The 17,200-nt window shown below is 42.5% G+C and overlaps 1 protein-coding gene across 1 annotated transcript; it reads left to right on the top strand.

Moving 5' to 3' along the window:
- The first annotated feature begins 361 nt into the window (after positions 1-361).
- Positions 362-16,075, top strand: LOC124880848 (toll-like receptor 2 type-2). Its single transcript, XM_047386223.1, has 11 exons — positions 362-615; positions 696-852; positions 1,266-1,415; positions 2,142-2,345; positions 2,444-2,566; positions 3,081-3,231; positions 4,233-4,397; positions 4,485-4,664; positions 4,745-4,885; positions 4,966-5,474; positions 15,550-16,075. The coding sequence occupies exons 1-11, from the start codon at positions 402-404 to the stop codon at positions 15,944-15,946; spliced, it is 2,391 nt and encodes a 796-aa protein (XP_047242179.1). The 5' UTR covers positions 362-401; the 3' UTR covers positions 15,947-16,075.
- Positions 16,076-17,200: the final 1,125 nt, after the last annotated feature.

The raw sequence follows: 17,200 nt of genomic DNA, 5'->3' as shown, positions 1-17,200 counted from the left end.
TAATTATTTTAATTGTTTTCCGTTTTTAATAATTACAGTAGTCAACTTTAAACTATAGTTGAAGCACATAATTTAAGATATTTTCTGATTTTTCTGCAATGAACTGATCCTAAGTCATTTAAATCCAATAAAACCTCAAGTAAAGTTCCCTTTTAACAGCTACAGTCTGCGTGATGCAGTTAAGGTCGACAGTGGAGACAAGATGAGTTTATTTCTTCATAAAATGAGGAAATACTTCCTTCCTGCCTTTTACTTCTCTACGCCAGTCAGGTCATTCAAGCTGCAGGAAAAAGGTTCTGACTCACTTTCCTGCTTCTGCAGTTCATCCACTGAAACACTCAACTTTTCCTTACAGAATGAAACATCTAACGATACTCACCGTGCTCCTCTTCCTCTCTCTGATGCGGGGTCAGATGGTAAACGGGGATGAGGGGAGGCCGTCCTGCAGTCGCTGCGACCTCCATCTCTCCTGTAACTGCTCCTATAGCGGATTCACCAGCGTTCCCATGGTAACAGACCAAGCTCTGAGCCTCGATCTTTCCTTCAACAACATCACCATGGTGACCCAAGATGACCTGATTGGACACTCACAGCTGAGGGTTCTGGATCTCCACGGTAACCATGATGGGATTTAAGGCATCCAAACTGAAATAACCAGTCAAATGTGTCTGAATGCAGGCCTCTCTGTCCTGCAGGTAACAGATTAGCTGTGATCCATCCAGCAGCGTTCGACTCTCTGTGGAACCTGGAGGATCTGGATCTCTCTGACAACCAGCTGACCATCCTCAACCACAGGTGGTTCAACAAGCTGGAAGTTCTGCAGCACCTCAACCTGCTCGACAACCCGTACAGGTGAGGAGCTCAGGTTACACCTCATTGCAGAAGCATTTATAGCATTTAAATTTGTAATCCTGTGTGTGAGAGATCAACACAAAGTGGGGCAAAAATGCTAATAAGATTTCTTGTAAATACAAATCTAAGAGATGTAGCGAGCATTAGTCTTCAACCCCTCTGAATCAATACCTTAGGGAGCAAGACTGGATGGAGAGCATGTGTGAAAATTCATTTAAAAGCCTCACCATGGGTTCTTAGTTGGATGAAGGTCTAGACTTTGACTGGGCCATTCTAAGGCATGACTATATTTAGGGTTGATGTCCTGCTGGAAGGTGAAACTTCACGCCATTATTGAGTGTTTTTTGTAGCCCTAAATGTGAATACAGACCAGTTAGAAGATGATGATTTATGTCCTTCTTGGTCTCTTCAAGCCGTCTCGGTTCCCCTCCATTGTTTCTTGGACTCGTCAGACTGAGAACGCTGAGGTTTGGAGGTCCAGATCTGAAGGAGTTGAGGAGAGAAGATCTATCAGGAGTAACCCACCTCGACGAGCTCACAGTGCATGCCAACAACCTGACCAGGTATCCAGTCCTCATTTCTCTTTATTTTCCTTATTAGCACCCAGATATTTTGTTATCCAATAAAGTGCTCTTAATGAATAGTTCTCCAAACCTTCTGAAGACCTTTATGAGTTTGTTACTGGACTTTGCTGCGTTTTTACTCTGTGGAAAGGATTTCTGTGACTCTAGTGGCTTTTTTTTTTTTGGCAGTTCTGCAGACAGGAAAGAGGGCAGAGAAGATAGGGGAACACTTGCAGAAAACAGCCAAGGCTAAGAATAAAAACTCAGCTGTGCTGAGGACTAGCCTCAATACTTTGGGCAATTTCTCTACCCCACTGCACCACCAAGTCCCCAGAGACCTGTATTTCTAAAGAAAACAAGCAGATTGCATCAAGTCTTTCCTGCAGTCGCTCATCCTGAGCAAGCATGGGGTGACAGTGGAGAGAAAATTACACAATTTTAACAGTTTAAGAAGCCAATATTGGCACCAATATTTCCCTGAAATGTCCAGAAGAAGGTAAGGACAAAAAATACGTTAAAAAGAAACAAATGTAGAAAAGAAGACTTTCAGTAAACCTCTGGAACTCTTAACTAGGAAATCTAAATGACAAGAGGATCCAAATTTAAGAAAAATACAAATAAATAAATTCTGGACAATCTATTCATGGAAACAAATAGAAACTACAGATCAAATTTTTATTGTGTTTTTCTCTCTTTCTCTTGCTTCTGACTCTCTGTTCTCTGCAGGTACGACTCTGGTACTTTTGGAGACATTTGGCCTCTGGGTCATGTCAGCCTAAGCCTTTACAGTCCGTTTTTAACAAACACGGAGTTGGCTGCAGTTCTGCTCGAGGATGTGTGTTATCCTGAGACTCAGATCACCTTGGCTGATTTCCACTGGACTCATTATGTGTCTGTTCAGCCGTTCAAAGAGTCATTCAAGAGAATCAGGTTTGACAATAATCTTCTTTTTGCTGCTATAACTAAAATGAAGCAAACTTCTAGGCAAAGAAACAAGCTGCTGATTCTCCTGTGGTTCCTCTCTTCAGAAATCTGTCTATCCGTAACCTTTCTCTGTCTGATGAAGCAACCGTCTCCTTCCTGGCGCTGTTCAATGGAAACCCGCTGAGATCCCTCTCCATTGTGGGTCTAACTCTGACAGGCGAAGGAAGGTGGGAAATCAACCTGTCAGTATGAGCTGTTGATCACTGCCCAGAAGTCAAAGTCCATCCATCCATCTATCTTCTATACCTGCATGTCCTTGTAGTCTCACAGGGGGGCTGGTACCTATCTCCAGAAGTCAATGGGTGAAAGGCAGGGTACAACCTGGACATGTTGCCAGTCCATTCCAGGGCAACACAGAGTCACACAAGACAAGCAACCATTCACACACACACACATACCTAAGGGTAATGTAAAGAGACAAATTAACCAAAGTTTTTTCAGGCTGTGGTAGAAAGCTGGGGTACCTGCTGAGAACCCACGCAGGTCGAGATTTAAATAGGAACTCTGCCTGAGTCATTCTACAACATCAACATTAATTCCAGTCAAAAGGAACATCCTAAAGGGCTACTTTCAACATTAATCTGATAGGGAATGAACCATCTTGGGCTTGACTGTTGGTCAAGTCAAAATCAAAGGTTTTACCATTTAATGTGGCCAATGCATTTCCTGTCATTGTGTTAGGTGGATACGTGCTAACCGGACAGATCTGAGCAGCTTGGATGAGTTCTTCGTAAGTGACGTCACTATTATAGACATTTTAAAGTTCGCCATGACATCAGATCTGACGTTCCTGTTGCAGTACCAGAAGAAGCTGTCCATCGTAAACGCAAAGGTGAATAGACACTTCACAGACAGAACAGGTTAAACTCTGTCTACATGGTATTAATGTGAGTTGGTATTGATTAATGCAGGTTACACACAGGTTATGGTCCAAAACTTGCTTTTAGCCATATGGACATCTGCCCAGAGCGGGATCAACAAAAAACAAAAAGGAGGGGGCAACAATGGCATTGCTTGCAACCTTGTTGCATGTGCAGTCAACAGGAAGTTGGCGTCCCCTGCTTCCTGCTTAGAAAAAGGAGACAGTGTGATGTCTTTTGTAAAGGACTACAGACAGACAGACAGACAGACAGAATGGAACAAAATGGATGTTCCTAAACTATTGAAAGTGTCAAGGCGACTGCCAAGAGGAATGGACCACAGATGTAAGAACTTTCATCACAGACTGGTTTTATTCAACATGTGAAAATAAGCTTTGTTCTTTTCCATATATCTGGAATAAAAAGAAGCATTCAGGGTCAAAAGCTCTTTCTTCCTGAAACACATGGACCTTGTGGAAAGATGTGTGAAGGAACAAAACTTTTGGGCCAGAATTCTGAAAGAGTCCAAGCATCTATCTAATAAAACAAAAGAATGACTTGATCCTAGAAAACTTAAAGTTTTGAGAGGACCTGGCCAGGATGAAGAACTAAACTGACAGAAAACATATGGTTCACCTGAAGAGGACTGTGGACAAGTGATGTCCTCACAATCTGAACGATTTGCAGAACAGTACTGAGAAGGGAGGAAATATTGGCAAGTTGTTCTCCTAAAATGAACAGGATGTAGGATGCTGACAGGCTCCTACCAAAGAAGCCACAATACTGTTTCAGTTTAAGGGTGCACACTCAGACACACCCAAGTTATTAGATCTCATTATTCATGATTTATTTTTCATTAATATGTTTGAGTTTTTTTCTAGTTGAATTGTAGAGGATACAATGTTTGGTAAATTCTATCTTTTGGTAAACGTTTTACTCCCACCTCATAGATTTGTTCCAATTTTACCTTCAGATGTTCTTGTTATCCTGTACCAACACCCAAATGATGGTGAACACAGAATACTTGGATGTCTCCGACAACCTGCTCACCGACCTGACCCTGCCTTACATGCTATGTGACAGCGGAAAGACCCTCCAGAACCTCAGAGTTTTAAACATAAGTGGAAACCACCTAAAGGTGTCGGCATTAAACTTGAGATGAAATTTGTGTAAAATTCCTCTCTGCCAACATACATCTGTCTATTAATTGTCCACTTGTGTCCAGTCTTTGTCCACGATGAGCCGTCTGGTCACAAAGCTCACCAGACTAACCCATCTGGACGTTAGCAGAACCAGCTACAGCTCCATGCCCCACAGTTGCACCTGGCCGTCCACCCTGAGGTATCTCAACATCTCCAGGGCTAAGCTAGCCACCATCACTCCCTGTCTACCAAAATCTCTGGAGGTATAGAGACTGGATCAGAGAGAAGTAAACCATCCCATTGAAAACATACATTCTATTTATTTCATACGTACTTCTTTAAGGTGCTGGATCTCAGTTATAATGATCTCAAAGAATTTGTGTTGACACTGCCAATTTTGAGAGAGCTCCACCTCTCTGGGAACAAGTTCCTGAGGTTACCAGCAGGGGCGCACTACCCCAATCTGCAAACCCTTACAATACAGGTAACAAACAATCTAATGTGTCACGTTCTGTCTGCTCTGTGTTCCCCATGCTGTTCTATTCTTGTTTTATACTTTTACAGTTAAACACCCTGAACGTGTTCGGCCTTTCAGACCTTCAGTCATACAGACGACTCGAGAACCTGGAAGCAGGTCACAACAAGTTCGTCTGCTCATGTGAATTCGTCACCTTCCTCCACCCACAACTTGTGGGAAGTGGAGATGTGAAAATAACAGATGGAAAGCAGAGTTATGTCTGTGACTCCCCTCTCTACCTGAAGGGGGAGGCAGTGAGTCAAGTTAACCTTTCTATTATCCAGTGCTGGCCCGTTTTGTTTGTGTCTGTCAGCTGTGGGGTTGCCCTTTTTTTTGGGATGCTGGTTTCTGTCCTGCTTTGGCGATGCCATACCTTCTGGTACTTGAAGATGACTTGGGCGTGGCTCAAGGCCAAGAGAGGTTCCCAACGACGTTGGCAACAAAGAAACATGGATGGATCAGAACCATTGCTGTCTTTTGATGCATTTGTTTCCTACAGTGAAAAAGATGCTAGCTGGGTGGAAGACTTTCTGGTACCTGCTTTGGAGGAGCCAAGGTAATCCTTAAACGTTGTTGTCTGCAATAGTGCTTTCTTTAATGTTAGTTGGGTGATGAACCATCATACCTTAACCAAATGGGTGTACGTTAATGACAATAGTCTAGAAGAATACCAATATGAAGTCTCTTATTGAGTGAACAATGTCATACTGGTGTGATATTAAAACCACTGGGTGCATGAGGCCACGTTGTAAAGTCTCTTATGCCAGATAGTTTCATAATATGCCTGAAATTTGAGCTTTATCTCAGTAAGTAAAGGTTTCCTCCTTGGTCACCTCCTGGAAATAAGTTATTCTCGATTGTTCTGGCCAGTGTTTACATGCCATCACAAGCCTGCACATCCGAGGCTTAAAAAAACAGCTCGCTGAGCAGATAAAAGATGTGGAGAACAAACACCCAGACTCTCTCATCATTGTTCTTGATGAGACAGTCTTCTAAACTTGTGATTCAGACTGTAAGGAAGTGGATGGAGCAGACCTTGCTTTGACTGCACAGATTGGAGGGTTCTTGTTGCTTCAGCCACTGTATTGAATGAACTTGCTTAAGTTTCGGTGAGGACATGTGTGTGTAGACAAAGACCTTTCGCACATACAGCAACAATAAACCATTGTTCACTTCATATCTGAGGAAGCTGCAAAGGAACAAGAAAGAGGCTTAGAGCAGTGGTGACCTGGATAAGCAGGCCAGGAACAAAGGGACCAAGAAGATAAGAGCATCTAAGAGAAGCTACAGCAAAAAGCTAAAAAAAATAGTTTCTCAGCAGTTGATCCAACATCAGTTTGGAATGGTTTGAAAAACACCACCACCTACAGGAGCTCACCCCCTCACCCTGAGCAGAGTCCTCATACACAGTCAACCTAAACAGTTTGTCCTGCAGGTTTGAAAAGCAGCTCTTCACACCTCCCACTAACTCATCCACATCTCACTTTGAAACAAAAGCTCCCCATGCACCAACCACCCTCCTCTCCTCAGACCCCTGACTGGACATAAGATCATTGAGGAAGATGAAAATAGGTTCTTTCAGTGTCAGAAGACCAGAAAAGCTCCAGGACCTGATGGTGTTTTTATCTCATGCCTGGGAGCCTGCTCTGACAAACTGACACCTACCTTTAATTAGACCTTCAACAAGTATCTGGAGCAGTGTGAAGTTCTCTCATGCATCAAATGTTCCACCATCATCCAGGTCCACAAGAAACTCACCATCACGGAGATTAAAGACTACAGACCTGTCACCCTGACGACTGTGGTTGTGAGGTCCTTTAGGCAACTGGTGTTGAATCATCGAAAGGACATCACAGACCCCTGATGGACCCCCTGCAGTTTGCTTACCAGGCAAAAAGGTCAGCAGATGATGCAGTCAACCTGGGACTGCATTTCATTCTGCACCACATCGACCACCGGGACAAACACCAGAATCCTGTTTGTGGACTTCAGCTCGGGCTTCAACACCATCATCACAGACATCCTTCACCAGAGGCTAACCCAGCTCACAGTGCCAGCCTCCACTTGTCAGTAGATTACCAGCTTCCAGATTGACCGGCAACAGCAGGTGACGATGTTAAGCATCTTCTTCTGCACAAGAACCATCAGCACCGGTGCCCCCCAAAGGTGTGTTCTCTCCAGACTCCTCTTTTCTCTGTAACTGCACCTCAGCAGACCCATCTGTGAAACTCCTGAAGTTTGTAGAGGACACCACTGTCATTAGTCTGATCTAGGATGGTGATGAGTCTGCATACAGACAGGAGGTGGATCAGCTGGTCCACTGGTGTGGTCAGAACCACCTGGAGCTTAACCCTCTCAAGACAATAGAGATGATGATGGACCTTCAGAGAACACCCCCTGTTGTAGATAGGCATAGCGTGGGATCACGTGGTGATATTGGTGATTGTAAATCACCTGTTGTGGCTTGGGTGATTTTAGTGAGTGGGTGATGGGGGAGGTCTACCTTTTTTGCTGACCGCCTTAAGCTATGTTTTTTTGTCCTTAATCACCATTTAATCCTACGGATCCATGCTGCTTTGGACACTGTTCTATCTTGGATATAGACAATGTCGACAAAATAAAATCATCTTAACTGCATCTTGGATTGCGTTTTGATAAGCTGGCGCGTCAACAAGGATTCCCCTATTCAGCTGCTCAGCGACTTTGTTTGACAGTCGCTAACATTTGTCAGCAAAAAAAGAGACAACGGAGTTTTTCGCACAGCTGGAACAACGCGAGCCCACACACTACCGCCACTACACATATACAGGTCCTTCTCAAAATATTAGCATATTGTGATAAAGTTCATTATTTTCCATAATGTCATGATGAAAATGTAACAGTCATATATTTTAGATTCATTGCACACTAACTGAAATATTTCAGGTCTTTTATTGTCTTAATACGGATGATTTTGGCATACAGCTCATGAAAACCCAAAATTCCTGTTCATAGCTTGTTCAGAGACCCTTTTAATGATATGCTAATTTTGTGAGATAGAAATTTTGGGTTTTCATGAGCTGTATGCCAAAATCATCCACATTAAGACAATAAAAGACCTGAAATATTTCAGTTAGTGTGCAATGAATCTAAAATATATGAATGTTAAATTTTCATCATGACATTATGGAAAATAATGAACTTTATCACAATATGCTAATATTTTGAGAAGGACTTGTAAAAGAGGATCGCTTGACAGAGAAGTAGAAGACGACAGTGGTATGTAACCTGAATGTTTTTGTGCTGCTCTTTTAATCGCAGTTTGGTTCTGCCACGCGAGGCTGTTGTTGTGACACGCCGCCCGCTACGTTTTGCCGTGGGACTGCGGTTGAGGGATTTTTGGTGTGCGAGTGTGTGTTGTGGCTCTGCATGGGTTCAATAAAGTTTAAGGAGTTGTTGGCTGGAAGTTTCCTTTATTTTGGATTAAAATGAGTGGATCATCTGCTGTATCTGTTGTTGAGAAACCTGAAAAGGATAAAAGAACGATTGTTCTCACTGAGAAAGCTCTCCTAAATCAAATTGAAACTATCCAAACAGAGCGGAAAAAGTATGTAAAGAAAATGAAAAGTGTAATATCGTCTCTTAAAGAGCTAATGAAAGATGATAAAAATTATTCACAAGTAAAATCACTGCTGGACGAGTTAACACACCTGTTTAAAGATGCCATTGTGTTGCATGAATCTTTGCTGCCTTTAATTTCGCTGGATGAGAAAGATAAACAAAATACATGATTTTCAAGTATCATTAAATACAACAAAGGGTTTATTGAGGATGTTGAAATATGGCTTTCTGAAACAAATAAATGCTCAAGCAGACCATCCTCTAACATGTTACAGTCACAGTTAACTCCGCTAGGAGAAGGAGTGGAGGTTCAAGAACAAATGGAGCCTCAGTTATCTGCCAATCTCCAGCATGACATTCAAGATGATGTGTTGCCATCTGACAGTGTTTCAAATCAAGGAAGCAAGTCAAGCTCCAAAGTATCATCAGCTTCATCTGTACGTCTCAGGTTAGAAGCTGAAATGGCTGCCTTGCTCACACGTCAAAATATGCTCAAAGAAAAACATGCTATTGAAGAACAGGAGGAGCAACTAAGGAAACGGAAAGAACAGCTTCAACTTCAAGCAGAAATAGCTGCAATTGCTGCAAAAGTAAATGTGCTGAAAACTGGATCTGTAGTGCAAAGCTCAGCTTCATGGAAATCCAATGGTATGGAATCCTATTTTAAAACAAAAGGAAATACTGTTGAAACTCTTAATGCTAATACTTTTGTCCCACAGACTAAGAGAAAAATAATTAATGAAAAGGCAGATCTTCAAATAAAAACAGTGCAACAGAAGGCGACAAAGGAAAAGTTTGCACCTCCTCTTCTTGGACCTTCTCATCCTATAAGCAGAACAATATCAAATATGCCTCTGCAACAAGCTGCTCAATCAGCAACCAACAATAATCTGTTATCCATTATGGAGAAATAAAATGAATTAACTTGCATGTTGGTTCGTCAACAAAGTCTCTCTTCACTACCCAAAAGAGAAATTCAACCTTTTGATGGCGATCCGCTTCATTTTCTGGCCTTTATGCGCTCATTTGAACAGGCCATTGAATCAAAGACTGGTGATCCTGATGATTGCCTGCATTACCTTGTACAGTACACCAGGGGGCAGCCCAATGAACTTGTCAAAAGCTGTCGACATATGTCTGATGGTGGTGGATAAGACTATGCTGTATGAGCATTTTGGAAATGGACATGTTATTGCATCTGCTTACCTGAATAAAGTTTATTCATGGCCATTGATTAAATCAGAAGATGGAAAAGCCCTTCAGGCATACTGTTTGTTTTTACGTGGGTGTTGTAATGCGATGGAGGACGTTTATGATCTTTCTGAATTAAACACACCTGCTAATATGCTTGCTGTGATTAAAAGATTGCCATATAAATTAAAAGATAAATGGCGAACTGTAGCATGTGACATCCAGAAGAAGCAGCGTCGAAGAGCAACATTTATTGACATTGTTTTCTTTATTGAGCGTCAAGTCAAAATTACTACAGATCCTGTCTTTGGAAACCTAAGTGATGTTCCATTAATAAATTCATCAGCCAGAAGCATAGATGGAGGGAAACGTTTTTCTCGCCCAAGAACCACAGGAAATAGCTTTGGCATCACTACCTCCGCTGTTGAGAGAAATAATCCGTCAGAGGCTCAAGACCATCAGACTGATGTGAAGATTTGTTTGCTTTGCAAGGGTGGACACAAACTGGAGTTATGCTCTTTGTTTGAAAAGAAACCTAATAATGAGAAGATTTTATTTCTTAGGAGAAATGGCATCTGTTGTGGTTGCTTGCGTACAGGGCATATCAGCAAAGAATGCAGAAAACACCTTTCATGTAAAATCTGTGGTTTCAGACATGCAAGCATACTCCATATTCACAACAAGAAGAAGAATGAAGTTCAACTTGATGCTGAAGCAGTGAACTCTCCTGACACAGTTCAGACTAGTGGTCTTACTGGGGCCGGTGCACAGGACTGCAAGCTTGCCATTGTGCCAGTTAAGGTGAAAGCAAAGAAAGGTCAACGGACACTGGAAACTTATGCCTTTTTGGACCAAGGGAATTCAGCATCCTTTTGTACAGTGGGTCTTTTGGATAAGCTGAATCTCACTGGGTAAAAAACAAAGATTCTCTTGCGCACCACGGGACAAGAGAAAGTTGTGGACAACTTCATAGTACCTGAACTTGAAATTGTTGGATTGGACAGGGACATATATTATGACATGCCTGACCTCTTTACTCAGCACAAAATGCCTGTAGACCTGAGTAATATCCCAAAGCAACAAGACTTGGATATCTGGCCACACTTGAAGTGCGTTCATTCGCCAAAGATCACGGCGCAGGTGGAGCTTTTGATTGGCATGAACATGCCCAGAGCTCTACAACCTTTGAAGGTCATCAGGAGCGAAGGTGATGGACCTTTCGCCATTAAAACTGTGCTCGGCTGGACAGTGAATGGGCCAATTGACCGAGAATGTTGGGAAAGAACAAGTTGTCTGTCAACTGTCACCATGAACAGAATTTCTGCTGTTACATTGGATAACCCATGGAAGCAACAATTCAAGATAGATTTTCCTGAGAGCAGCCACGATGAGCAGATGGGGCTGTCAAAGGAAAACTCCAAGTTTCTAGAGTTGGCCAGTAAGACAGTAACCTTGCATAATGGACACTATAACATTGCCTTGCCTTTGAGAGATCGAGACATAAGAATGCCTGATAACCGCGCAATTGCTGAACAACGTGCTTTAAGTTTAAAGAAAAGGTTTATCAGAAATAAAGTCTTCCACAAAGACTACATTGCCTTCATGAAAGATCTTATATCCAAAGGTTATGCAAAAAGAGTGCCAACCACAGATCTGGAGCGCAGTGATGGAAAGGTTTGGTATATCCCTCACCATGGGATGTACCATCCTATCAAGGGAAAGATTCGGGTCGTCTTCGACTGTGCTGCGTCATTCCAGGGCATTTCTCTCAATGCACAGCTACTGAGTGGTCCTGATTTAACAAATAGCCTGGTTGGCCTGTTGACTAGGTTCAGAAAAGAGCCTGTTGTTTTGATGTCTGACATTGAAGCCATGTTCCATCGGGCGCATGTGCCAGAGGAAGATGCCGACCTATTGAGGTTTTTCTGGTGGCCTGGTGGTGACTTCAATCAGGGCATGCAGGAGTACCGCATGGGCGTTCATTTATTTGGAGCAACATAATCTCCGAGTTGTGCTAACTATGCCCTGCGGAAATGTGCACAAGACAACAAAGCAGATTTCAGCCAGTAGGTGATTGATACCATTCTGTATGGTTTCTATGTGGATGATTGTCTTACCTCAATAGGCACTGAAGAGGAAGCCATATCTCTTTACTCAGACCTCAGACTCATCTGCGCCAAAGGCGGCTTCCATTTAACGAAGTGGATAAGTAATAGCCGCAGTGTCTTGGCAGTAATACCTGAGGAGGAAAGAGCTAAAGAGGTCAAAACCCTAGATCTGGATCGTGACATCTTGCCTGTTGAACGAGCATTGGGAGTATGGTGGTGTCTACAGTCTGCATATCCATCCCAAAGAGACCATTGACCCGAAGAGGGATCCTTTCCACTGTTACCACCTTCTATGACCCCTTGGGATTCTTAGCTCCTGCCATTTTCGTAGCTAAAAGAATCCTTCAAGACCTGTGTCAGAAGGGAATAGGATGGGATGATGCTATTCCATCAGCAGTTGCTCAAGAGTGGAAAAGTTGGATGGAAGAATTGCAGCTGTTGGACAACATCAGCATCAAAAGATGTTTGAAATCTACTGATTTTGGGAAACAATCATTGCTCAGTTGCACCATTTTGCAGATGCGAGTGAAAAGGGGTATGGCGCTGTTACCTACCTTCTGCTGCAGAACAGTCTCTCCCAAATGCACAGTTCCTTCATAATGGGGAAGTCCAGGGTGGCACCTTTAAAACCAGTCACAATTCCCTGTATGGAATTGACGGCGGCTGTGTTGGCAGTTCGCAAGGACATACTGTGGAGAAGAAAACTAAGGCTGCCGCTCCTAGATTCAGTGTTTCGGAGGACATCTCAGCAGGGCTGTCATGTCTGAAGATTCTAAACATCCTGTCATTGTAGCTAAAGATCTTCACATTGCTTATCTTATTCTCTGATACATCCGTAAAGGGGTGGGTCATGGTGGTAGGAACCACATACTCTCAAAGCTCAAAGCTCAAAGCTTGAGACGAGCTATCGAGGATTGGAATCAGGAGAAGATCTCTGATGCGCTGTCACTGAAGGGAGTGAAGTGGCTCTTCAATCCTCCAGCTGGGTCGCACCATGGTGGAGCATGGGAGAGATTGATTTGTTCCATCAGAAAGGTTCTTACTTCCGTCCTGCAGACACAGTATTTGGACGAGGAAGGACTTCAAACTGCTCTCTGTGAAGTGGAGTCAATCCTCAACAGTAGACCTATTACATTGGAATCCGCCGATCGAAATGATCTGGAAGCTTTAACACCGAACCATCTTCTCTTACTCAAGTCTAACCAAAGCTTACCACCAGGTTTATTTCAGAAAGATGATGTTTATGCACGGAAACGATGGAGACAAGTCCAATACATATCTGATCTGTTTTGGAAGAGATGGATTAAAGAATATCTGCCTCAACTTCAACAGCGCCACAAGTGGATAAAGATTAGACACAACTTTGTTCCTGGAGATGTGGTTCTTATAATGCATGACTCTGCACCTCGTGGTTCATTGGCAGAATCACAGAAACTGTGCCAGATAAGAATGGACTTGTACGTCAGGTCTGGATTAAGACCCCAACCAGCCACTTATGCAGACCCATCACAAAGATATGCCTTCTTCAGGAGACTTCCGACCAATGAAGACAACACATTTGACTCAACTTTTGACATGACCTTTTGACTCGACTTTACCACAACTAGATGTACATCGCAGACTGACTATATTTAGGCTAAGTGCTGGTAACCTCTGGCCTATGACTGACTGACTATGGATGGACTATTTTGGAAAAAAGGGAGTTAATGACTGTTTGACTTTTTGAAAATGACCTTCATGGACTATTTGAATATGTTGTCTCAATGTGTGTTTCGATGGAGTGTATATCTTGGGTGGTGGTGTTGTATGAGTAATTATTACTGTGTAATGATGTAATAATTAGGGGCCGGAATGTTGTGGATAGGCGTAGCGTGGGATCACGTGGTGCTATTGGGTGATTTTAGTGAGTGGGTGATGGGGGAGGTCTACCTTTTTTGCTGACCGCCTTAAGCTAATACGTTTTTTTGTCTTTAATCACCGTTTAATCCTACGGATCCATTTTTATGCTGCTTTGGATACTGTTCTACCTTGAATATTGACAATGTCGACAAAATAAAACCATCTTAACTGCATCTTGGATTGCGTTTTGATAAGCTGGCGCGTTAACAAGGATTCCCCTATTCAACTGCTCAGCGACTTTGTTTGACAGTCGCTAACACCCCCACATAGTTGTCCTGATTTGTACGGGACTGTGCTGCATTTTTCACTCCTGTCCCGATGTCCCTCAAACAGAAACAAGGTCCTGCATTTGACTGGGTCAAATTCTGATAAATCAAAAAATGATTTGACTCGAGCTACGATGTTAGTCAAATAAAACAGATCAAGAAAATGATTTTCTTGTATAGCTTACATCAGTAGACTATACAGGATATAATGGAAAGTATGTCGCGGAAAAGAAAATGCAGCTACAAGAAAGACTGAAACTGTTTATCACTGGGTGAGGCCAGTGAAAGGTGATCTCTGGTGGATTTTTAGGAAGTTATTTTTCAATTTCACATGCAGGGTAGCACGATGTGAAGCGTCTTAGTAGTATTTTCCTTACTGCTATTTCAGGCGAAATGTTCTGAGAAGTACACCAAAAGTATTTTTGAGAAGACTGAAACTTGCTTTAGGATTTACAAAAAAGAAGCACTGTCTTTGTTTATTAGTTTGTTTACTCTACCGCATCCCACAATGCAATGCAAACATGGCTAGGAAGGTGTTTGAATCAAGTTTACAGTATACACCTGGTGGCTGTGTTGGATCGAGGACGGATCAATTTAAAACCATAAATGATCAGATCTAGAGTTTGTTTGGAACCGCATCGAGACCACCTCGTCCAATGATTGTCTTGGTCTGCACCCTAGAGCGATTGCTGTGAACCACACTAAGGGGGAACCAAAACCAGAGTTTGTTGTAGACTGACTAATGTTGAGGTAGGAAAACTTTACTGGCCGTCCGTTAACTTTTACATTACTCCTCACCTCTCATCAACTCTTTTTATTTGGCACCCCAAAGGATAATCCTCAGTCACAGATCAGTTTTACATTTCCACAAGCTTATTAAAACCAATCTGAATTCAGAGAGGGAGACATCACACTCACACGGGTACCTGGAAACGTCTGTGTGTTGTCTCACTAGGGGCTGCGTTACATTACATTTTATACCCCACGCTGCTATGCAGCACACATACACAATCATTCTGTCTGTGGATGTCTCCCCAGCAACAGTATCAAAGAAACAGAGATACATTTAATCATTTAATTAAATAATTGTTTCCCACACGTCTTCAGGAATCTTCAGTGAGAGGAGTACCATGCCTCCCTAATCCACTGCCAGCTTCTCACGATACAGACAGAAAACACCTGCAAGCTTTAACCTTGAATAATAAACACTCATTGTGTAAAAACTGGACTCTATGATACTAGAGGCTATTGTTATGTCATAACTAAAAACTCCTAATAAAAATCTATAAACAGCAAAGTCCCAAATATATCTTAGTCTTAGCTACTAATAATAAGGCATTTATATTTCCACACTAAACGTTTAGTTGTTTAAGTGATTGTTGTCATTTGTGTTTAAATCTTGCTGCAGTAATTTGCCAGATTCCCTTTTTATCACAAAGTGTAAACAAATCACAGATTTTGTTAAGCTATACATGCTACATATTGGAGCACCTAATGTTTAAATTCTGGTTATAATAAAGGACAGAAACTGAACAAAATTCTGGTTTCATCTTGTATCCTGTTACAGTGACACAGACTCAGTGAATCCAACATCACCACTGACTCTCTGTCTCCACAAGCGGGACTTCCTTCCTGGACACTGGATCATGGATAACATCATGAGTTCCATCGAGCGCAGCCGTCGTACTTTCTTCGTCCTCTCCAAGAACTTTGTCCAGTCCGACTGGTGTCGCTATGAACTGGACTTCTCCCACTTCTGGCTGTTCGAGGCCGGCGGAGACGCTGCCATCTTGATCCTGCTGGAGCCGCTGTCCAAGGATGACATCCCCAAACGTTTCTGCAAACTGCGCAAACTAATGAGCTCCACCACCTACCTGGAGTGGCCTCAGGAGGAGGAGAGGAGGCCGGAGTTCTGGAGGAGTCTACGCAACGCTCTGAGAGGAGACGATGAGCAGGAGAACTGACAGAAGAAGAATAACTACCATCAAAGAGACAAACAATAAACCTGATGATCAAGCCTGGTTGCTACACGTTGGTCGGTACTGATTTCATGTGAAATGCCATGTAAAATAAAATCCATGCATGAAAATGTTTATCTCTAATCCAATATCCCTTGTTTAGCTAAGTCCACTAGATATTTATAAATGGGAATACTGCAAAGGTCTGACTACATATTATTGGGACAAACTTTGTCTGATTGTATGTAGTTATGTCCTCCTGGGAGAGCAGTGGAAACATCCTAAAGAAGATACTGTGCTGTTCTGAGCTGTATAAACTCAAATGCTTATGGGATTTAGGCATATCAGATCATGGGTATTTCTGTAATGAGGAAGGGTGTGGCTTAAAGAGATCAACAACCAATGTCAAGGTTTGTCCTCGGGCAAAACGGGCCAGAGAAGTGATTCATCTGACTCTGAAAAGCCAAGCGTGTTGAGGAAAAACGACACAATTGAAGTGCGTGTTATGACCTGCCTAGGGGTGGGCAGATCACAACAGGAAGGTGATTTATCTTCATCAGACCTCAAGCAGCCACAGGACAAAGAACAGTTTAGAATGATTTATTTACAATGTGTCATTTTGTTTGAAGATTTACACAGAGAGAAGTAGCCGGGTGTAACTTCAGGGTGAGCTTCACGCCAAAACAACAAACAAAAAGAAACTGAATCTGACATTTTAACCCAAACTGACCTAATTAACATAAAGAAACAAAATGACAATTACTTAACTCCCTAACTAAAATAAACAGGAGAAAACAGGGACCAAACTAAAATGGCAGCTCACCCCTACAAACTGCTCGATACAACAGAGACTCAAAGCGTTTAAACAGGTACACGGAGCAAAGGTGTGGACAGTCTGCAGCACCCTCTTTTTATGCATCATCTCCCTCCAGGTAACCAATCCACATTCATCAATCTTCTGGATCCACAAATCACAGATAGACATCTGCACACTGAAATTTGCACATGGAAAAAAACAGCACCTTACGACTAAGGTCGTAACAGGCTTTTAGAAGAACCAAACATGAAGCTACCTGGAGCCATATCTCCTCCAGAACTACTGCCTACCTTAATAACCTATAACGCAGAAAAAAGTCGCTAGATTTGTTGCCAGTCGCTTTATCGGAAAACAAAAGTCGTTAGAGGGGTCTGAAAAGTCGCTTAATAAAGTTGGCAGTGGGGCGACTATTGTTCACTGCACACCCTGAGATGTGACCTGGT

Source organism: Girardinichthys multiradiatus, chromosome 14 (genome assembly GCF_021462225.1).
Source record: "Girardinichthys multiradiatus isolate DD_20200921_A chromosome 14, DD_fGirMul_XY1, whole genome shotgun sequence".
NCBI classification, from domain to species: Eukaryota; Metazoa; Chordata; class Actinopteri; order Cyprinodontiformes; family Goodeidae; genus Girardinichthys; species Girardinichthys multiradiatus.
This window is presented reverse-complemented; position numbering and strand designations above follow the sequence as displayed.

Excerpts from the sequence above, each read along its gene's own strand:
- LOC124880848 (XM_047386223.1), top strand. The coding sequence starts at position 402 with ATGCGGGGTCAGATGGTAAACGGGGATGAGGGGAGGCCGTCCTGCAGT. Across the intron at positions 4,665-4,744 it reads GTCTACCAAAATCTCTGGAG|GTGCTGGATCTCAGTTATAA; the intron begins GTATAGAGACTG and ends TACTTCTTTAAG. Across the intron at positions 4,886-4,965 it reads TGCAAACCCTTACAATACAG|TTAAACACCCTGAACGTGTT; the intron begins GTAACAAACAAT and ends ATACTTTTACAG.